The 24,275-nt window shown below is 40.2% G+C and overlaps 1 protein-coding gene across 19 annotated transcripts in view; it reads right to left on the reverse strand.

Moving 5' to 3' along the window:
- Positions 1-24,275, reverse strand: part of NRXN1 (neurexin 1) — a 625,130-nt gene that overhangs the window by 246,966 nt on the left and 353,889 nt on the right. For 4 of the 19 annotated variants that reach the window (XM_065739659.1, XM_065739658.1, XM_065739657.1 and 1 more), the window contains exon 1: positions 6,944-7,184. The exons of the other annotated variants lie outside the window; for them this stretch is intronic. In XM_065739659.1, coding sequence (XP_065595731.1) covers positions 6,944-7,184 — 241 coding nt within the window. Of the gene's footprint in view, positions 1-6,943; positions 7,185-24,275 lie in introns of those variants that run through there. 19 annotated transcript variants of the gene reach the window in all.

Below are 24,275 nucleotides of genomic sequence, written 5' to 3' on the forward strand. Positions count from 1 at the left end.
AACTTGCTTTAGATGTACATTGGCCTTTTTTCTTTTTATTTTTTTCCTTTTTTTTCCCCAGAAGCAGTTGTATTAAAAGACGGATAAAGAAAGAGTTAACACTTATGTCATTTCTGAGTAGGTGTCTAAGTGCATCCCACACTAAGATCCCAAAACAGAATTATCTGGGCAAATCTTTAATTGCTCAGTCCTCAGCGTTTCCACTTTTGAGCAGAAAGCCCTCCAGGAAAACACACATCAGTGTATTTAAATAGAAGATACGTCACTGCACCATTTACAGATGAAATATGTGGAAAAAAAATAAGAGTATGCACATTCCTCACCTCAGTAGGTAGACCCTGTCTCAACTTCAACTCCTGTCTTGCCTGCTGAGATTCAACATCACAGATTCCACATATCTACTGTATCAGTACATCTTTCCTTATCCCACCTAGGGTGCACGAGCCAGTCACACCAGTCATACAGGCTATCTGGCCAGTTTAGTGCTTATGAAAGTATAGAACTGCAGTTTTCCATGGTGATTCACTGATGATGGGTCCATAGCAGAGACAGTGACTGCACCTAAGCATAGCATTCTCCCACCACCTTATCCCAGCTTCACAGCTGCATTACTTCTCTACTGCTTTCTCAGTCTATTTTTACAGGCTTATTTTTCTTCTGTGAACTACGGAGGGAGAAAATAACAAATTACAGTGTTCTGACCAATTATATTTATGGTTAATGAATATTGTCACTGACTGTTTTCCAACATTTTTAACTGTTAGAGAAATTCTTATTTTTCATCTTAACACTACAGAACATTTTCTCATTAGAAGAAAAAGTCTGTGATAGATATGTGTGTACATGCACATGCTTGAACACGAATGTATGTATAAAACTACGAGAGAGAGGAAGCCAAATTACTTTCTGCCATCCATATTGCTATTAGGAAAGAAAAAGAAATTTCTAAATGATAAATAGATGGCCTCTTTTCCTTATGTCAGTTGCACCTAACTTCACAGAGCTGTGTCGTTATTTATAATACACTTTTCTCTCATCAAATCAGATTGTTTCATTCCACTTATAATCACAGCCACATTCACAAGTCAACTTATTATCACAGCAAGATCTATCAGCTCTGCCTACACTGTATTTACAAACTCGAACGGAAGTTGTTAGCTTAGAAAAACATTGCTACAGATACTGTGGCAGACCTGAGAACATTATACTTCATAACAGGGAGATAAATTAACTAGTACTGGGAAAAGAGAGGAAAGAGGTCAGAAATGTCATGTTGATTGTTTGAAGAGGTTACGGACTATTGCAAGCTTTGACCGAGGAAAAGACAACAAAATGGGCTCCAATAAACTAACCTACAGGATCTGTTGAAAATAAAATGATCAGCATCCTATGGTTAGACACTGCAATGACTCTGTGGGAGAAAACTGAAGATACCGGGACTTCAGAATTCTTTGTCCTTATTCATGCTGGGCACTGAGTTCAGGCAGTTAGAGTTCAGTCTAGAGAGTTCTCCTCAGATTAAAATGAAGAGACAGAAATCTCCCTTAGAGCCAAGAAAACTTCCAGCTATCAGTGAAAATCCATCTTTGAAAATCAGAAACAGTGGGAAGTGCACAGTGTTGAATGCTAAATTAATTTCTTTTGATAACTTATTTCAAACAGCATTTAATTAAAAGACAATGAAACATGCTTTAAATCTGGAAAAACATGGTTACCACAGGCTGTGGCAAAAGTGGTATTACTGATAAGTGACAGCAATGTTGTTATTTGTTTAGCTCTTGTAAAGGTACCTCAGTCAGTCAATAGCTCTGCATGTACGAAGGCAGCAGGGCTTGTGTAAAGATGATTATCAGAAATCCATGAGCAACATCCCACTTTTGATTATAGTGCTCCAGACTGTCTGCAATACTGCTCAAGACTGTATGCCTCTTTGACAAGCCATATTGACAGAAATAATAATATAGAAACCACATTTCCTATTTAGCATATCTAACTGCACAGCCAATTAACCACTATGCTGACTGAAATTGCTTTGTTATTCATTCTATTCCAACTGATGTTAATACTTTGGCAGCTGACGAGGATAATAACTGATGGGGTATATTGGAAATTTTGAAAGGAGATATAAAATTTATGTAATTTAAAGATGTAGAGAAAGCTGCTATGTTTTATAGTCTTAAAATACGGAAATGCCTCAGTTATATACAAAAAGTACTCAGAGTAGGAGAACCAGGAGGTATTTGGAAACTTGTGAATGGAAAGAAGATAGAAAATAAGAAGCTTGTGAAATACAAATGTTTGGATTTAGGAAAAAAAAATCAACCAAACAAAACAAAAACATAAAGAGAAAGATCTCTCTTTAAAAAAAGCAATTAAAACACAATGATGAGACTTTTTCAATTCTACCTCTAATACTACACTGTGTAACAATGCTTGAACATCTGGAAACATTTACATTTGGTGTTTTAATCAAAATATAACCCTTTTCTGCAACATGATAAGCATATTCTAAATGGGAAATGACATTTCATTTACACTCATCCTTAAAATATTTGTTTTATCATAATTACAGGCAGAAATAGCAATTCCAGTCTGTGAAAAAATAAAAAGGCTATAAAAACATATTTTCCTGCCTTACTAAGTCTTTCCATTTTCTTACATGGATTAAATGCTACCTATGCTTTCTTCACAGATTTTTCAAAGTTGTTTTGATTATATTCTTCATTAGTGTAGCATAAATGATTTTACTGCAGTGTTGCAATCCTGACCCTGCTATTCTCAGTGAAAGCTCCTGGGGAGTTCAAGGAGCATCTTCGCTGAACAAGGGCTGCCTGATCCAGCTCGCTGTCTGACATGTTGGTAAGGGCGAGCTAGTGACTGTTACGAAGTTTCTCTAGAGGGAAATAGGGTGTACCTAGTGTGCACCGACTTCAGCATTGATGACAAAGGGGAGACTGGAAGAAAGTGGCTTTGCTTAGAAGTGGGAGGTCTGTGTGCGTATTCTTGCTTTCTCATCAGGTTCGGATAGAAAACACTTGGTGAGGATACGCACAATGGTAACACACAATTCCTGTGCTCAGCATCAGCTGTCACCTCTGAAATCCCACAGCAAACCCTTTTTCCCTAAGCCTGCATTTTCCACAAACCCTTCCTCCCGCTCAGGAACTTTGCTGTTGAAACACTTTTTCACTTCCTCTGCTCAGCTGCTTAAAATCTTTCCACCACAAAGGTCCCAAGTGCCTCCCAGCACCAAACTCCCACTTCATTAACAACTGCCCCCAGTGTGTTATTCCTTCCACTTTGGACTCCTCCCTACTCCTCCTAAATCAGTGGCCTACATCTTGGCCACAGATCTCAGCATCTCTGATCAGCCATGGCTTCACGTTAACCCAGGTCCTATGATGCACCACCCTTATACTCAGCTCTACCTGTTCTGCTGTGAGCACAGAGGTCCTATTCCCTCCTGGTTTTTGCCTTTTCTTTCCCAGCACATGCACATACTGCCATGCACATTTCATTTGTTACCTCCTGGCTCCTACTCCAACAAATATATATGTAAAAAAATAAATAGAATCATCTTACATTCATCAGAAAACACCTGCACAACAACTTGAGACAGAGAGAGAAGAAACAGCCAGAATAAATGGCCATTCACACTAGTCATAGGTTCATAGGATCATAAGGTTGGAAAGGACCTACAAGATCATCTAGTCCAACCATCCTCCATTTGGAGACTGAAAAAGGAGTTGGGGGACAATAAAAGGCCCAACTGACCAAACACCAATGTGTAGGAAGGAAGGGCGAATAAGATTGACAACAGTCATCCATACAGCTCCACTTCAAACTTTTTTCCTCATTCAATATGCAAGATTTTTTTCCATGCAAGCTCTAACAAAAGCAATAGCCTTACTTTTAAACAAAGCAAGGAGATAGGAACATAGCTCACCAAATGCCCTAAATGCTGCAGAGACTCCTGGTAAGCACTAAGCAGCCCAGGATTTACATTTGTGAATGTTATTCTCTTTCTTACTTCTCTGTATTTCTCTGTGTATTGCCACAACCCAGAGAGAGTTATTTTCCTGTTACTCCCTGTGGTTAAACTCTTGATTCCTTCAGCCATCTGTCACCTTTCCAAGATTAATGAGAGTCAGAAAGCTAAGCAGAAATGAAAAAAAAACACTTAAAAGCTGTTAAATTTTTACTTTCAAATATTAAAAAAACAACTGTGTGGTGAACTACTTTTTATGTAATAGGGTGAGCTAATTGCTTGGTTAGTATTCTGTTTGTCTCTCTGAGGCACAACGCTGACAGCTAAAATCACATGAGATCATGCTACTAAGCAAATCTCCAGTAAAATTACCTGATGAGAGCATTAGCAGCAAGAGTGTGGTTTGGTTTGTCAAAAGAAGTGGCAAAAATCCAGCCACGCCAGGCTGGATTTGCTTTGCTTATACTATTAGCTAGAAGAGGGTTGGCTGAAGGAAAACTGAAAGAATAGAGAAGCGAAGCAAAGCTGAGCAGATGGGGGTGGTAGTGCTAGCTGGTGCCAGGGGTAGAGGAGGAAGGTGTGGATGTTTGAGCACTGTGGTGACATTTATTGAATGGTTGGGAAAAGTGATCGTTTCTCCTTCTTTCAGCACCTCTGACTCATAACATTAGAGTGCAGTGTTTTCAAGGGACTGCCTAATTGACCTAGCCTAGAAGACCTTTTCAACTTGTAGCAAGCAAGATGCTGCAGAAAACTGGCAAAGGAACAAAAGGACAGGCAGGAGGTCACTGTGAAGACTGTAACCTTTATGTGCATTCGTGTTAGACTGGAATGGAAAAACTTCGAACTGAATGCAGCTAATGCTGAATGGATCTAATGCTGAAACCAGCCGTTGCTGAAGGATACAAGTCAGGATACAAGCTCATGATAAACCAGCAGGGGCTGGGACTCCGCAGAAGTGCCTTCTGATGTCAGGGTGAGGAATAAGCAACCCATTCACCCAGTGCCCTCTGATTGATGCTCAGAAACGTGGCGATGGACTCCACAGGAGCTGTGTCCAACTCTGCTCAGCCGTAAAGACAAGTGTTCCTGCCAAGCTTACAGAAGAAAATGGGAGCACCTCTCTGAAGAATTAATAATGGAAGGAATTAGATGTTTTAAAATGCCATCCAATAGCAGAGCTTCTGATAAACGCAGAAAATCAAGGACTCTTTGAGTTACCAGGTAAATGCTTCAAAATACCTTCTTATGACATGTAACATCTTTCATTTCGTAAAATCAGCTACTTAACTTCTGGAGAGGCTCCTGGGCTTCCCTATGAAGTCCTTACGTGTCAGCTCCACCACTTCATCTTTCGTTTCCCTTAACAAGACTCATTTCCTCTAAGAGAGTTGCCTTTCTAGACCATTATCCTGAGTCCAAGCTAACGTTTTTAAAAATTGGCAAAAGGTGTGTGTTTTAAAATCACTCTACAGAACTGTGGCTGGTACTTGTATGATTACATTTCTTTTTCCCTCATTGTTTTAGCCTCCCCTCAAATTACCAGCAAGCCCCAGATGTACAGAAACCCAAGGAATGATAATATGTACGTGTATAATGCACGGGTACATCTCTAATTTTCCCTTTAAGCACATCCAGTGCAGAGCACGCAGCATTCTCAGTCTTGCACTGCCTGAACACACTACAGCAGAGAGTGGTGGCCTGAATTTCTCTCCCTCTCTCTTTTGGATTAGCCCAACCGTATAACTTCTTTTCTAATTAACAAAATGCTCCAGAGGAGTCATTCCTATACATTTTGTCATTTCTGGCAGTTTAGCATTGAGGGGTCTCCCGCACACAAAGGAAATTTTCAAGTGAACAATGCAATCACATCTTCCAACGTTGGCACTGTTAATCACTGGAAAAAAAAAAATAGCAACCCAATGAATCCTGACTTCTTCATGCCTGCAACTGGGTCACCTCGCCCAGAGATGCAAAGGTTAAGCAGGAGATCTGGTTTTCACTTTGCAAATCTTGTAAATGGCATCGTATGATCGTGCAAATGAAGCAAGGCAAGAGGAGAAAATGAGGAGGAATGAAGCTGTATAATCTAATCAGAAGCCAACAAGGGTTTTTCTTTATCTTTTCTTCCCCTCCCTCGGAGACAAAGGGAGGCTTTGGTTTTAAATCCCTAAAACACAGTCTGGTGCTTAGCTTTCTTTTAAAGCTTTCAGTAACACTAAACATACGCATGCCTATTTCGCATGTACTTATGTATAGGTTCGTGTAAGTAGATATGCAAAAACTGTAACAGCGCTGTTTAAACGACAATAAGCAGCTTCCAGTCACTTCGGAAACTAAGTGCCTCTGGGCTGTAATTCTGAAGCATTTACACCTGAAAGGATTTTATTTTTTTTGAATCTCCGTCTCTCTCCGGACCACTACAGCGTCAATATTACCCCTTCCGAGCGATGAAGCGCTTACTTCCCTGTCCCCTGCATAATTAGCTGACCTCTGCCTTAGTTCATCGACTTTCCACCGTGGTAATGAATGGGAAGGACGCGATCCTCCCAGCGCTTTCAGCAGCGCACGGGCTCCCTCCCCGCCCCTCGCTCCCCGCCGGGTCCCCCGGCTCCCAGCCCAGCCCTGCCCTGCCCCTCGCCGCAGGACACAGCCCCCGCCCGCCCCGCTCGTCTGCGCACCCCCGGCTGGGGCAGGGGGCACCGGGGCCGAGAGCCGGGGCTCTCCCGGCGGGGGGCAGCGGCTGCAGGAGGAGGATGCTCCTCCGGGCGGACGGGGTCCGAGGGGCGCAGCGTGGGGGTCCCCGGGGGAAGTGCCGGCGCCGACCCCGGGCTCCTCCCGCGCGGTCGCCGATGGAGTCCCAGCCCGCCCGCCCCTCGGCAGGTGCAGCGGGACGGGCTCTGCCCTGGAGCCCACCCCGCCCCGCAGGGAACCGAGCGGCGTGTCCGAACCCACCGTGTCCGCCTCTCAAGGAAGCCGGTGACCTGTAGATAGCGATAGGCACTGAATGATGTTTGCTGCTGCCGTGGAAATGGTGAATGTGGTGAGCGCCCAGGCTGGAGGCACCCCATGCCACCCCAAGGAGGCCGCTGAGCGTGAGCGGGACTATCCAGAGCAGTGCCAGGCGGCCCCCAGCGCTGCCGCCGCTGCCACCGGCGGGGCCCGGCTCGGGGCTGCCCCTGAGGAACCCCCCCATCCTCGGTGTGCGGCGGCCTCGGGGGGAGCGGCGGCCACGGCGAAGGAGGCAAACTTTGGGCAGGAGCGCTCGCACACACGCAGCCGGGGCTGTCGGCTCACGGCACCAGGCGAGCCATCTCTTCCCTGCGGGAAAGCTTCCGAGGATCCTTTTCTCCCGGTCTTCTTCTACCCAAAACAATCCGAGACATAGTCAGAGGCGGAGAATCCAGGCAGGTGAGAGCCTTGGCAAAGAGGTGGAAGAGAGGAATAGCCCCGCGCTCACACAATCGCTAGTTTCAGCTTTCCCGGGGCCGCTGCTCATTAACAATACTCCACAGTTGCAAAGGTTTACGAGAGCGCCAAGCGTTCCCCCATCCTCAGAAATCCGCGGGGTTGCCAACGGTGCCACATTTTTGCTAAGGAAGAAAGAAGGGGATGCCTCTCCATCAGCCGGCGCTGGGAAAGCGGAGAAAAATCAAACTGCTGCTCTTCCCTCCATTCATCTCCGAACTGGTGAGCCCCTCGGAGCGGGCTCTCCCGGCGCGCACACGCACACCCGCTCGCACACACTCACACACACACACGCACACTCGCACCCAGACAATGAGCGGGCTGCTCCGGCAAGCTCAGCGCTCTGACTACTGACAGTAACACCCGAGGATGTTTTCAGGGAGAATAGTGCACCCTTATGAAAGAAGCTGGGAAAAAAAAAATAACCATGCTTGCGAAGAGCAGGGCTATGCAAATCTGCAGTCTCCAAACAGCAAATCACCGAAGCCTGGATGCAATGCAGAGGACGAGCCTATGTTAAGGAGGGAGGCTGAGTTCAGCTCCCACACAATCGCTCCGCTCGGGAGCTGCCAGAAGGCGGTGCGGGCACGCGGCCGCCCCGCGCAACGACGAGAGCTCCCCTGTGGCAGCGCCTCAAAACCCCGCTCTCGTCTCAAAAAGGAACGACTTCGGGTCTTCTAATTGGCCTAAACTTCACCCGCCTGACGTTTCCTCTGTCTTTCCGAGCACAGGCTTTGGCTGTCCGCTAATTACACACATGGCGCCTAACAAAGAGTTACGGTTTGGGGGGGGGGTGGCTCTAGAAGTGTTTTATTTTTGATTTATTTTATTTCATTTCCCTGCCTTACTCGGCCGCCCACCGCCACCAACCGGGCTGGTAACGTCCCTGTGCCATACCCCCTCTACCCCCCTCCCACCCCGGCTGCGGGGCTCCGCCGCCGCCTCGCCCGCACCGCAGCGGGGCGATGCCGCGTTCGAGACCTGCAGTACCGCACCTGGGCACAACAGGGTGTGAGAGCCACGCGCTGCCGCTCTCCTCTCCACCACCCACCCTCCCCTCCCCTTTCGCCGCTCCCAGCCTCCCGTAATCCTGTGCCGTGCCTTCGGCGGCATGAGATCATGGGTGCGGATGCGTGAGAGGGCGAGCGGTGGGTGTGAAAATGCCTTTTTATACGCTTCGCATTCATTTCAACCGCAGACCGCTTGCAGTTTGCTGAGCTACTTTCTAATTCGCGAGCCGAAGTTGCAGTCGTTACTCAGCCGCGGAGGCAGGAGGAAAGGAAAAGCTTTTTGTCCTCAGCCCAGCACGGGTCGCTCCCCTGGGGCGAGAGGAGAACCCCAAAACCCCGAGCGGAGCCGAGGGAGCGGCTGCACCCCCCAACCTGCAAGGGGCGGGGGTGCAGATTTCCACCCCAGGATGGAAACGTTGCCCTTCTGCAAGTATTGCAGAGCTGCTGGGGCAGACTGTAAAAGACCTTCACGCGACGATAGAAACACGCCAGGGGAACACAGATGAACCCAGCAGGCTTAGCACCAAAACCTTTCTCAGGCTTCATGAAAGTGCACGTATGTCCCACTAACCCAGCTCCACTTGCAAAATGGAAATGCAGCTTATAAGAAACTCAGGGGCTTCTCCCACCTATGCCTTTGAGAAGCCTTAGTGCAAAGGAAGAAGCTCAAATTTCCAAACGATCATCTTGCAACTGCTGTGCACTGTCACCTTTCCAAAAAAAAAAAAAACAAAAAAAAGCCACCAAAACAATTGACCAACCAACAACAAGAAAATCCCACAAAACAGTTCATGGTTTAAAAAAAAAATTCCAGTACAATAAATTCTCTCAAAGAACTGCAGCCTGGATTTGTCAGTGCCTCTAAAATTCAAGGCCACAAAGTCCTGTTCCTGCAAGTAATGCACATTAGGAAGCTCACCCATAAATACTACTGTTTTCTATCAGTCAGACTCAGAAAACAAAATATTTCAGTCACTGGACCCAGGTTTTTGGTAAACTGTTGACATGTTGCTTTAGAAAAATGCAGTACTTAACTGATTGTTCTTAATGATAGTAGACAGCTTACCAATAATTTAAATCTCATACACTTCCGTGAAATAGGAAGCTGCACTGCCAACTGTGTAACGATGCAGTTGGCACAGTGAACCTCAGCTGGCAAGTCCTCTCTAGGCCATCTCCTGCTTGGCTCTTTTAAGGCCCCCATTGTGAGTTCTGATCTGCCACTGCTCAGTGGGAATTTCCCTTTTGGCATCCTGGAAGGCAGGGCAGGACCTCCATTGTGGGGTTCCTGTTAGTTGTAGCCTTACAGCAGATCTTTGTACAGATCCCTTCCAGCCTGAGCTTCGTTTGTTCAACTAAAATCCATCCTTTCATGTGGATATAACTCTGTCTCTGTATTCTTGGTCCTGTTAGGTACATTTGTTGCCTGAGATCTAAGATTTTATTCCACCTGCTATCTTCATCATGGAGGCCTATCTGACATACTTAAATACCATGGACAAATGAATAAAATGTTTATGTACTTCAAAAGTACTTCATTTAATATTTGAAGACAAAAAAGAGAGCTTAAGTGCTCATGTTATTAAATATATACTATTTATGCAGTGCATGCACATAACCACCACTAAAGTTTCCAGTTCAAATCTCCGCTTGGAGACTACTTAGAGCAGTTCTTTTTGATTGTATATATTTGTGTATTTGGAAAAAGAATATTTTCCAAAAGAGCAGTAACAGATGAAAACAATCTGCCCTGGGATGTGGCGGAGTCACCGTTCAAGAACTGTGTAGATGTGGCACTGTGGGACGTGGTCGGTGGGAGTGGTGGGGGTGGGTGAGCAGTTGGACGTGATAATCTTAATGGTCTTTTCCAACCATAATGATTCGATAATTCCACGATTATTTTTAGGTGCCATGTGATGTTGAACGCTAGTTAGGGGCTGCTAAAGTGGTGGATTATTTTGCTGCTGAGGACAAAATCTCCACAACCCTACTTAGGCATCTTATTTAGTTATTTGGTGAAAATGTGAATGGGGAGGAACACGCCCAAGTGGGCATCCTTTTCTGGATTGGGCCACGTGCTCCTGCATGTGCTAATTTTAGCATATACTCTAATTTTAATGACATTTGGCATTTTTCCACCTCTGCATTCTGAACCATGGAAAGAAACGAGGAGACTATCCAAGTTTCAAGGGAGCAAAAGGTGATCTAATGCAGTACATGGGTGAGAAACAGGGAGAAAATAATTCATGGAAAATATCATGAGATTGAAAACTAAAAGGATAACAGAAAGGGAAAAGGAAGTCAAAGAAATAAGTGTGCATGAAAGCAAAAGGATTGGAACAGAAAAGCAAAAGAAGGAAATGTGAGGAAATAAAATCCTCTCTTGTTTAGGTCTTTTTATACCAAGCACTTTTTTCTAATTTGAAGCAAATCTTGGTAGTAAGATACTTCTGGTCTTTTCATGTTTTATTTAAAACTCTTAATTGGGAGTCTTAGCACTCAGAGTTGAGCTTTTTAATGAAAAGTAAAGAAAGTTGAAAGCATCTGCAAGTAAACATTACGAAAACCAATGGTAAGCATCATTTTCTGATTTAAAATACTTTCTTTTTTACCCCCTGCTGACATAAGAGTGAGTATGAATCTTTGTTAGCTGAGGACTAGTTGAAGTTGAAATAATCTGACTGCACTTCCCAAGGGCATGAAATCATGTATCCACCACTGCAGTATCAGTCTGTGAAGGTCTCACCCAGAGAAGGAAGAAGGGGAGCAGAGAGGCAGTGAACAGAGTTTGTGTAAACAAATAAATGTCCTATTAGAGCCATAGCAAACAAGCTATGTGTGTGACAATAAACTACAGTGATCACACGATAGTTTTCAGTATTTTGGAAATGTGCCCAAACCTTAGCTCAGTGAAGCTAATTTAATGGAGTTGTTTTAACCCCATTTAACACTTACCCTATACAGGTCACATTGATAGTAAACGTGACTTTTAATCAAGTTATCTCTACCAAGTGCTCTATTAATACCAGAAGCTGCCTAGGTTTATGAGCAAGAATATCCCTAATTGTAAAAACACATCTTTTCCTCATTTCTTCTAGTGAGCTATGCCATTATCCTACAAATGCTCCCAACGAAGACTTACAAAAACAGAATGACTACTTCCACAAGTATAATTTACACTATTTCACTGAATAAAATGGGCTATTTCTAGCTGGTACAACTTTATGTGCCTACATCCTGATTCTTGTCAATATAGTTACATCAGTTAAGATAAACAACTTGGCGACACCAGCAAAGCTTCAGCGCAGACCGTGCCTTAGGCTAGCAGAAGTTGTCAGTTAAATTCAGGGCTCCTTTAGGTTAAGTGCCTTCTTATGCAACCAGACTTTTTTGCCCATCTCTGCTTGCCAGCGATGAAATTCCACACTTTATACTGCAACATCTATGCATAAACTCCTGAAGCTCAAATATGTGTAGCAAATTTGGATAGAAAAAAGGCTCTAGAAACATGTGCTTGTATTACAGAGAATGCTGTTCAATGGAACACTAACACATTTGTTGTGTTTTCCTACTGTAGCTTTTCTGTGCTGCTATGTATGGAATCTCATTTCATTTCAAAACTAATGGAAACGCCTACTACAACACCTATGGTTGCAATTAAGGAGGAAAGAATTCATGTTTGTATGTCAGACAGACAACAGAAAGAAGAGAAAATGCACAAGGTATCAGGTTTACCTACCAGCACTTACTGCTATAAACTCTGATGACATTCCAGACCTATACCCAGAATCTTCCAATACTGCAGATGTCTGATTTTCCATTAAAAAGTGTTACTTTTCCTCTTTAAAGCAGGAGAAAGTGTTTATTTCAAAAGCAAATGAATTGTGAGATATAGAATTTAGGCCTGTCACCAGGGAATAAGAATCACAGCCTGTTTGTGTACATAACCCATGTAATTTAAAGAAAGGGCAGAAACCCTTTACTTTGGAAAGGAACCCAATACAGTTTATCATATAAACTTCTCAGGAACTTGGAAGGTAAAAAAAAACATAATTCTAGGAGAGATAGATGAAGTGTTTGTGTAGTCATAAAATGCACGGAAAATCCAATGTTTGGTGATTATCTAGCTTTTCTATGTCTTCTTTCATACAGATAGATTATAACACGTGACAAAAAAAGTTGACAATGGAAATACTTAGTTTGCTTTCTTTGTAATGCGGGTATTTTCTCTCAATATATTGTAAAAAAATAAATCCATCCACAGCTAATAAGTCCATGAATCTGTCCATCCAAATAGGCTTAAATCTTCATATTAAATGTTTCTTGACTCTGCATACACAAAAAGAGCAATAATTTCATTCTTTCTATTCCTTGTCGTCAAAAGCAAGCTGATTTTGTTTCTTCCTACTGGAACCACTCATAAGCCACATCCTTTCAGTTAAGAATAAAAGGGACTGGTTGGAGAACATTTTCTAACATGGAGCTGACTCTGAAAGGAAGCTCCCTCTTGGTTTGAAATCAACCTCGTTGGTCCATCAGTCTGCAGGGCACTTAGCCAAGTCCATGCACTGTTGCTTGCATTAGCCCTGCTTTGACTTGCCTTCAGGAGGATGGCTCATATTCCACTGGAGCTGTGGAGCTGTGTTTTGCTGGCTGCCGATGGTGTAATACCATTCAATTTTGTTTCTTATTTATTTATTTATTTATTTATTTATTTCCACATTTACACAAAGGGTGCTAACACTGGCTAGGTTCCCCTTTTCATTCCAATATAAAGCCATGGGAATTTAGGGCAAGTCCACATGTATATACATGGAGGCATTTAAGAGACTCGTTGTCCTGTATAAAGCAAAGCAGGCTGTACTCATATTCTCTCTGGACTACTACAAGAACAATTAGACAGTTGCAGAACCTGCAGAAGTCTCTCTGATTTCTACCAGTGCTGCCACAGGAATTGGCACTACAATATTGTAGGGCAGGGAGATCCCTAACTGCAGCTTAAATGCTATTAATTGGAAGTCAGCAAACGCTCTGGACAGGGACAAAAAACGAACAACCCCAAACAAAACAACAAAAACCAAACAACCAAAGAAAACAACAACAAAACCCACTCTAAAATAAGTTGAAAAACAGTCATCATGATGTTTGATGAAATCAGTGGTAGGTGCCAATAACAGAATTCAGAGTGGTGCTCTCCTGTGTCCAGTACAAGCATACAAAAATAAGCAAAACATACTTGTTTATAAAGATCTCCATAAATAGGTTGTGTTTGGGTTGTAGTGTAGCTCCTGTTATGATTTACATAACAAAAGCTGGGATAAGTGCCATGTCAGGACCAAGCTAAAACTAAACTCCAAGTGCAATGGCCCTAAGATGGGAAATTGGATTGAAAGAGCTTTCAATAGAACAATGATCACCTTTTCTTTGGTGGGAAGCTCACAGGTACTAGGGAGAGACCTAAATAACGGAATGCCTGAAGCTAAAACAGGTCAGGAGACATGAACTTGTTAGAGCAGGCCCAGAGAAGGGCTACAGAGATGATTATAGGTCTAGAACAATTCTTCTATGAGGAGAGGCTGAGAAAGCTGGACTTGTTAGCCTGGAGAAGTTACAGGGAGACCTCATTGTGGCCTTCCAGTACTTAAAGGGAGCCTGCAGGAGAGCTGGAGAGGTACTCTTTGTCAGGGTCGGTGGACAGTAATAGAAAAAGGCAAAAGAGTTTTAAACTAAAAGAGAGTAGATCTAGATTGCATATTAGGAAGAAATTGTGAACTTGGAAGATGTTTTGATACTGAGCCAAGTTGCTCAGAGAAGCTGTGGATGCCCTAGCTCTAGAGGCATTCAAGGCAGCTTGGAAAGGGCTTTAGGCAGCCTGATCCAGTGGGAGGTGACCCTGCTCAAAGCAGGGTGTTGCAAATGTGTGGTCTGTGAGATCCCTTCCAACTCAAAGCATTGCATAATTCTATGAATACATCCTCAAGCAGATTTTCCTGATGTGATTTCTGAGGTGTCTCCCATCCTGGTTTATGATTATCTCCCCTATTCTTCTAGTCCTTGGAAGAGAAGATGTACAGCACAGTACCAACCACTGCCTTCTCTAAACCTGTTAGTCCTGTAACAATTCTGACAGAGAAAAAGGTAAGGAACATCTTGCTATCATTCCGTCCATTTATCAACACACTGTTTCAGATCCCAGAGAGTAGTACTGTTACAGATCAGATGTAGAAATGACCACAGTCAGAACTGTAAGAGAACACCATTAACTTTTGGCATTCATAACTTCAAAATGTCCAAATACTTATTTAGCTTTAAGCCTTTTGTTTGTTTGTTTTAAAGAAAATGTATCACTATTCTGCAGAAACCGTGTTTGTAGTGCCAAGCAAATGTCTATAGTTGAGTTATGAACCTCTGAAGATGCAGGTTTAAAATGGAAATGCTGACAATCTTAAATGCAGTGGCAAAAATACTGTCACTACAATAATCCTTGTAATCTAATATATTATCCCTGGGGGAATGCAGAATTCAATTGCTGGTCTTAGACAGCCTTTCTGAGGCTCAATTCAAATTGCATAATTATTCTATATCCTTCAAGTTCTTTAAAATACATTCCAAATGCAGTATTGTACATTCAAAAATATTTATTCCTCAGAGATTGATCTGACTTTTTTTTTCTTATGCTTTAAAGAGAGATATATGACCTCAGAGGTATGTGAAAAATCATTAATAAAGTTTACAATGTGTGACACTCTTTTGTGTGTGAAAGACTTACTTTCTTCCAGATTTTCTCAGTTACGTTGCCAAGATGATTCCCCCAGAGAGCCATGTGTTTATCTTGACAGGTGTCAGTGAGATCTGTGGAGTCTCAGTGGAATTGTTACTGGTTGCTTTGAGGTACAGTAGAAAGCATTAAGTCTGCAAACTAATGAACTTAGCTTATTACATTCTAAATAAAATAAACCACAGACTAACCTGGATTACTCTGCTAATGTCTTTCTAATGAAGCTTTTATTGGGCATATGGTGTGGTCTTGCTATTTTCTTCATCTGCCTAGCACAAGCAAAACCTTAAAATAAAACCTACATGTTCCTTTTCTGTTTTATCAAAAACTCACAATTATTTTCAAATTGCTATTTTGCTAGCATAGCCTTTGATTAATTTGCAAGACTAAATTGATAAAACAAATTAAAAAAATCAGATAATTATAAGAAACAAGAGTCACTGTTAGTAAAAGAGGAAAACACAACTTCTGCTGTTATGAGAGGAAAAATATAAACTGCAACTGTTAAGTTTTAATTACTTTGAATGCATTCCGTGACCTGTCCCGACAATGGCAGAGAATCACTAACTAGATGTTCTAACGTCTAAAATTAAATTACCATTCCTTAGCTACAGTCTATTAGCATTTTCCAGCCCTGAGCTGTAACATGTCATAATTTCATAATGCACATTAGAAGCAATTAAAACAATAGGTGCTTTAACAGAAAAAAAAAAAAAGAATGAGTTCTAAGCAAAGCGAAACAAGATAGCACAATTTCCGTCCAGCCGTGCCTTTTGTTTTTATTATTGCTTGCTGTCTCTCTCTATGCATATGAGATTAGAATGCAAGGAAAGACACTCTTCAGTTACATTCATCTTCTGAGAACGCACTGCTGAATTTAGGTATAAGCTTATACCAGAAATTCCAGCAACAGAAAAATCACATCTTCAGCTTTGATATACTGTTTCAAATCCTTAATTTCATTTTTCTGTTTCCCACATACATTTTTGCTTTGCTTCCAATTTGCAAAGCCCATTTAAGACAAAATAGACAAGCTTCCTCCTCCCTTTATTTACTCCAGCAACAAATTAACAGTCAAGTTTTCACGGAGGATAAGAAAATAGATACAGTGAAAACAGAGGGAGAACAGTTTTTCTTTTCTTCAGCACCAGCAGCCAGAAACAGTATGAAAGCAATGGATCATGAAGAAAAGCAATTTCCTACTTCAGGGATTAAGCAATGCCCTCTTTTGTAATGTTAAACGAAAGTTCTAGCTATTTTTTTTTTCCCAAGTAATACTGATTTCTCTTTTTATCAATCTAAATAAATAGTCATCGGAGAAGCTCTGAGAGTCCCAAATGCATCACTTCCTAGCCAATCAGCAACACAGATAAAACCCCTCATGTTGCACTTCTTTGAGCGGGACTATTGGTAGCACAAGGAAAATTAAGCTACCTCACAAACCAAAGATAATTAACTGAATGAGAGAGAATATCTGGTGATACAGGTTTCCCGTTATTCTCCTAATGACAATGATAGGAGACCTTAATAGAGAAAATACAGATAATTTTTTGAAGTGTTCAAATAATGACAGCTACCCATATAGTACTGTCACAGTTCATGTTTCTCATCCAGTGACACCATAAAATTAACTAGTTCTGTGATGATACATTGCTAGGCTATCAGGTGATGTACTGTACTATATATACCTGTAACACCCTTCTCTACCCTTTGATGGTATGGATAAGATGGAAGTCCTACAGCTGCCTCTGTCACATGCTTGCAGGGCAAACTTGGGCAAATCACTACAAACCATTAGTCACTTAATAGCTAATTGACAAGACAAGTCAATGTTATCAGTCACAAGGATAAAGATTATTTGCATGAGTAAGGCTTGGCAGAATTATAGCCTTACCACCAATGCTGAAAGGTTTCAGCTGCTTTCATCTTCAAGCACTATTAAACAGTGCATTGCAGGATTAAGTCTTCTGCACATATGAGTGTATAACTATAAAGCTCTAACGAACATTCAGTGTGGAATTAGAGCCAATATTACATTTAAAGCACTTAGAGATCACTTCATAATAAATGCCAGTGTTTGGAATAATGGTAGATGTGTGGGCCTTCCTTAGTTCTTACATACAGACAAATGGGAATCCTGTATAAATCTGATCATCTTCGCCTAAGGGGATATGTTGCACGGGAAAAGATGATCACTGTAAGCTGGTTTTGCAGGACCAAATCTGTTCTCCTTAGCATATATGCAAGAAGTAATTCTTGCAACTATGGAATGGAAACAGCAAATCATTTAACTCATGCCCGTGTCTTGTTTTTTAATGAATTAAACACTTAGCTAAGACAAGGCAACTGCTATATAATTAAAATGAAGAGTCACAACCAACTTATCTTTTAAAACCAGGTTATAGCAGGAAAGAAAATGCAAGGCTCCTCAGTTGACACTTTATATCTCTATCAAAACTTGCCTAATTCCACCTGCATGTTTCAGTGCATAAAAACGGGTGCAATAAAAAAAAAAAGAAAAATACATGATGCATACATATTTTTAAAGGCTTGGAAAGCTAACAGCTTTCTTTCAACATTCTTGGATCTAATTTTGATTCTGAGCAGGACAAAAAGGTCTGAAACACATTCCTTGAATCTTTGCACATGCAAAAACTATTATAAATTTCAGTATAAAATATGGGTGTATTTCTGGCCTTCTTTGCTTACATAGTTCAGCATTACTGCCCAGAAAAGCTTAGGGGCATAATACATACTGGCTTTTCATTAGGAAGTTTTCAAAAACCACCACATTGAACCACTAGCCTGTAATAGCTCTTCCAGATTTAACAGGATGTCAGTTCCTGGAGCTGTTTTTTCTTTGATGCACACAGAGTACTGCCAGTAATTTTAATCAGAATTATGCCATGCACTGGAGGAAGACAATCACATAATATGAATTATCACGGTTTTTCCATATCCCTGCCTCCTGCAGCAGCGTTGTTTTGTTAGTGGAGTTTGTACTGCACACGCTACTGATTTGTGGCTGCTCTGTTTAAAAAAGCTTGCTAATAGTCTTTCTCATCCAGATATATCAAAGTGCTTTGCAAAACACTGAGTAGAGCAAAAAAAAACAAACTTCTAGTGAAACTCTTCTCCATTTATAACATGAAAAGATTTTGAATTATTTGTACTGAGAAATAAAGGAAACATATTAGAAATCTTAAAGCATAACATTTAAAAAAATATTTTATTTTGAAAATGATGTTCAACATTCTTATGGTCTTGGTTTAGAAAAAATAAGATGTCTTTCTTTCATCACTATTTTTTTTTTTTATTTAGGATTGAATACATTTCCTCCCAATTGCTTTTCAGAACTGCCTCTAAACTCAAGTAGATAATTGCTATAGCTAAAAATCAGTGCACTTTACTCAATAAAACTCCTACTCTGAGTAATACTCTGCAAGCCTTCATCTCATGGTCACTCAATTCATACTGAAGAAGCACAAGGTACTGGAGGAAGGTTGAATGTTTAGATATAAGCTTACAATGTTTGTTATTGAGTATGTTTAGTTGGCTCCTATAAGCTAGCTTTAATGAAAATACAATCTTCTTTATGAGAAATATGAATCAGTGTTGCCACATTTAAACTGAAAATATTGCTGATAAAGCTCAGTGTGAGATGGGGACACACTATTCATATCAATTTAGATGGACAGATGTAAACCGTCTCTGTCAAGAATCTAATGGAGATACACTCTATGAGTGGGGTATGTTAACAAGGCACGTGCTCTACATTTTGTTGCATGAAAAGATAATGTAATGTGCCTTAGGTCCTATAACCTAACACAAAGCTTGGGTCCAGGATCCCTGTTTTTTGCTTTCCCATTGCAGCCTTTTTGCTTGTGTTATACTAGACAACGAGTAACCCTGCTTTGGTTAAGAAAACATCCCAACTAGTACTACAGTCACATAAGAGGTCTATGAAGAGGAGCATTCATGACATGGTGCTGCATTCTTTCAGGCTGTGATATGTATGTTCTGGTAGAAGCCACAAAATGAGAGTTGAAGGGCAGGCTGTAGGGTGGTTTTAGCCAATGCCCCATTGACCTGAATTTAACTAACATGAGACAAGGACCTGGACACTATCTCTGTGCTCAAAACATTCCAGTAAAATCAGTGTGAGCTATGAATTATTAGAAACCATTCTCACCTACTTCAGACTAATGATCAATTTATCGTTAATGCAAAAAGAGATTTAGAACAATGTTTAGGCCATTAAAATAAATATCCATTAGATATACAGTACATCCTCCAAATACATTTCCTTCTTCTGGAATTCTTCCAGAAAATAGGATCTATATACAGTATAATATAATTATATTTAACTGATAACGAGCTACTGAGCAGGAGGAAACAGCTTACGATACTGAAAACTTATAAAGTTACTTCTCCAGTGAAAGAGGGATTCAAATTACACAATCTACTATATGAAAATGTCTTTTGTATGTAAAATTTATTATTAGTTTTTCTTTTTTTCTCCAGTTTTTTCTTTTTCTTCCTTCAAAGCACATTTATAACTTGAAAGCTTTCTTACATTGAAGAAGCTCAGAGATAAGCAGATTCACAAGATTAGTCTTTCAGAAAGAAAATTCTAGTTACACATTTGAAGAAGTTTGCTTCTTCCTTTGAGTACTGTTATGGTTTGGGAAAATGCTGAATGTAGAAATAAGTAGCAGCAGGGAATCCCTGCACTACTATTCAATACAGACCTACACAGTAAACAACAGTAATTTTTTTGCTAATTTATTTAGAATCTCTAATCTGATCTCTTCAAAGGAAAAGGACAAATTGCTGTACCACTAAGGTTTTTGGTTAGAGCAATAAGATCAGCAGATATCATAGAAACGTCTAGTTATAAATCCATAAGCTTCATTAGGAATTTTTTCTGACCTATCTGAATAGAGAAAATTAAACTCATTAACACAAGCTTGGACATTAACCTGCAACATATGGTTTTTGTCTTGATAAAAGGATGGAATTTCCAGTGGTTGGTGCACAGCATGAGAACATTGCTGAACTACTAAATTCTGATCACTGATACCTTGTTGTGGTAAACAACAATAGGTGTGTTTTTTTTGAAGGTGGATACTTTTTTTCTTGTACATTTTCAATCAATAAATCCTCAATAAATCTTGATCATTTATTTATTGATTGATTTATTACCTAATTGATATTTGGGAGGGTAAAACCATTAGTACTTGTTTGCTTTTTGGTTGCCTGGTTTTAGTGAGTGCCTCCATGCCTGAACATAGCTCAGGATGACACTGTGAGTTGGCATCTGCTTCTAGCATATTGGAATATGCAAACAAAAGCATAGCCTGCAAAAATATGAAGTAATTCTTCCCCTCAGCTCAGCATTAATAAAACCTCAGCAGGAGTACCAGGAACAAATTTGGATATCGCACTCCAGGAAGATGTGAGCCAATTGAGAGAAAAGCAAAGAGAGTAACATGACCAGAGTCTAGAGAAGACGAGCTGTGCTAAGCTTGAAAGAACTGAGCTAAAGAGAAGACAGCTGAGAGGGAACATGAAAATAGCATTCAAATACATAAAAGGTGGCTTCAAAAGAATAGGGAAATAATTTGTTCTCAATAACAATAATGGATAGGAGAAAACGAAATGTGCTATTTTGCAGCAATTAAGATTCGGAGTAGCCATTATGAAAACCTCAACAGTAAGGATAGGGAAGCAGCATAAAAGATTGCCTAGAAGATGGTAAAATTTCCACTGATAGAGTTATTTCAGAACATCTTAGACCTAAGCCTTTCTAGAACTACTCAAATATAATTGATACTCTTTTGTGACTGGGATGATATCCTACAGTCCTGTTCATTTTTGTATTTCTACGAATAAGACTCCCGTCCACAATCATTTGCACTGTAAATTGTTGCACTGAAGAAAGGAAAATATTTTCCTCCAGGCCTTCCTTTCACCTCCAGAGAGGTGGTAAAGAAATCAGTAAGAGCATACTTCTTATCAATACCCTCTTTTTTCTTATAGATGATGTTACTAGAGATGACAGGTCTATTTGTCAGTTTGAAGCAGCTCTTACAAAACAAACAATGAGAAGAACAAACCTTATCTGGACCTACAGTAGACAAATGAATTGGAAAAAAATATTACCTCACCTTAACTTTCTATTCTAGATCACGAACAAAACAACTTCAAATTAATTCAAGAAAGAAGAAAATGCATCAGGCACAAAGATTGTAGTGAGTAGAAAAGAAAGGAAGCTGCATCGTGCACTTTTAGTTTTAGAAACATGCCCTGTGATATGTGAACATACTGCTGTCATATACATTTGTGTATATCAATTCATGTCATTTTTTTAACACTGACAAAAACTGCCATGACTAGACCTTGCTTTCTAAGACTGAGCCATATTATTTTCTACAACTTGTAACAAGGCTGCATGCATTGCTCATGTTTGATAAATAAAACACATGAAATAACATACTCTCCTGCTCCTAGACTCCGTGGGCTCAAGAGAATATGTTAAATAGTTGTTTTTATGCATTTTAGCCTTCATCATATTGATTGGAAACTTTCTGTTTCAAACCTTTTAATTCTCTACTAAATTATAGTATTTTATTGAACAATACTCTCAACAACTTGTTCTAGATGTTTTTTTCTCTGTAGCTTACCCCTCAGTGGTTCAGATAGTCAGATATCCTGATGTTGTATTTGAACTTACAGGAGTTTGCATGCATTAAATGAAGAAACACTTGGTGAACAAATCAAAAGTGAACTAAAGCACAACTGAAATAACTTACTTCTAGATTTCAGATTAAAGCCTGGGTAAAATTTGTTTGCTATAACTACGAGGGAAAGAACTGCACTCTCAACACAAGAGATTATTGTCCCTGAGGACAGGAAGAAGTAGAAACTCCCTATTTCTTCCAAAAGTTATCTCAAGTCTCTGTTGGTTACACTCTTGACAATCATTTCTTCCTTCTCTCCATGGTCAGTGACACTGATGTGAAGAGTGAGAGGATATCTCCCAAGCAATATCTCCCTGCTGTTTTCATCCCCTCTGCTTAAAGAATACATTGCCTTTTTGACATCATGTAGATTAACCCAAGATTTGTCTCTTGTTTATTAAATTCATTAGAGACCATCATGACTATTGAATTTCTTATCAGCAGGACACTCTCTTATCACTAATTCCCCTTCAACTGTCCTTCAGAGAAATGATTTCCTTTGATTCTTATTGTAACGGAATTCCCACAGCTTGAAAATAAAGCTGTTGCAATTGACTTCTCCACTGCTGAAGCCTGCATTTCCATTCAGAAAAGTATGTTAAAATACACATCTCAAGCATGCGAGCCTTTCCAGATACCTTTTACATTACTTTCTTCCTTTACAGTACTTTTCTACAGTTTTCTAAATACAGACCCAGAAACAATTGATCTCAGTTCATGCTTCTATTCCAGATACTTCACTAGTATAAAACATGTAAAAAGCATAAAGCATATAAACAATACAACCATCATAATGAAAATAATAAAGGGAAAGAAAATAAACAAACAAACAAAACCACCAAAACAGAACAGTCGGATAAAAATAAACTTAATTAAAGTCACAGCTGCAATGTCATAGCCATCAAATTCAAGAATCAGCATCACTAGAGGACTGTTTTTTACAAGATCTGGCAAACACTGAAGCTATTGAAGGGATGTGCAAAAAATAGAATCAGAGAATGAAAAGAAGCAGAGGACACAGAAACAGAGATTTACAATATAATACAAAATAAAAAATTTGAACAACTGTAATTCTGCCAATGGACTCAAGTGACTGCAGACTATGTGACATCAAAACCTGGCAATTTCATGTAGTTTATTCTTTTAATATATTTATGAAATAGATGTTAAAATTAATTATTAATCTTGAAAAAGAAAGTCAAGCTTTTTCCATCATATTTCAGGAAAGCTTCAGTTCTGAAATGGAATACGTTTCAAATGGAAAGATCAAAGTTATCTCATTCCATCCTAGAACACACAAAGTAAGAAATTATTCTAATCTAGAAATGTTCTGATCCTGATTTCTTATACATAGGAAGCCTGACTTCTTGCCAAGGTGCATGAAAGAGTACACAGTTTCACTGATTAACAACTGTCCAATTATATAATTTTTGCTTATTGCTCTTGAATAATGAAGATTTTTATATAATTATTTTCCCTCTGGCTTTCAGTAAGCCAAGCAACACTTGCTTCAAGAAAATGTCATTATGAGTTGCATTTCTTCCCAAATACATTTCCAGTGGATGGTACTTAAAAAATCCCACAAAACAAACGAACAAAAAATAATCCACATCAATACAACTGCATTGCATTGCTTACCCCCCTACAAAGGCTACCCTACCTTCTTGAGAATTCATCCAGCCTGCAGGGCAAATATTGGCTCCTGGACAAATCATCACAGCTATAAGACAGAACGTGGGACTACGACGTGTGAAGGAGAAAGAGTGAGTGAGATGTGTGTGTACATGCTTGTTTGCATGCATGTCTGAAAGAGAAAAGTAAAAGATCTGGACTGAGGCTTATGGATCAACTGTAACATTTCAGAGGTTCTCAGCAGTCCCCTAACAAAGCTTCTGCTCATAAGGTTTCCTGTCTAAGGCAACAAATACCGAATAAATCTCATATTAATGATTAATTTACTAAGTGGAAGAAAGCCACTATTTCTAGAAAGGCTTCAGCTTAATAATACTTTGGTTTAAGTCTTCTTTACTTCTGTATTTTTGAATACACGCCTTATGCAGCTTTCTAAAACATCTACAACTTATTTTAAATATCAAGAGCTACTACCAAGTGAAATTGTATTGTAGAACAATCCACTAGAAATTACATGCTTTTATTATTTTTTTTTAGGCTTAGAGTTGTTTTGATGTAAGAGTGTTGACTTAAATTGTTGTTAGGCTCTACTATTGCATAAATTTGTTTCTCCTCTCTAACCTCAATTTTTAAGTTTTCCAAAGCTATCATTTTGG

Source organism: Cyrtonyx montezumae, unplaced genomic scaffold (assembly GCF_038088225.1).
Source record: "Cyrtonyx montezumae isolate F1298 unplaced genomic scaffold, pur_monq_1.0 scaffold_24, whole genome shotgun sequence".
Taxonomy (NCBI): domain Eukaryota; kingdom Metazoa; phylum Chordata; class Aves; order Galliformes; family Odontophoridae; genus Cyrtonyx; species Cyrtonyx montezumae.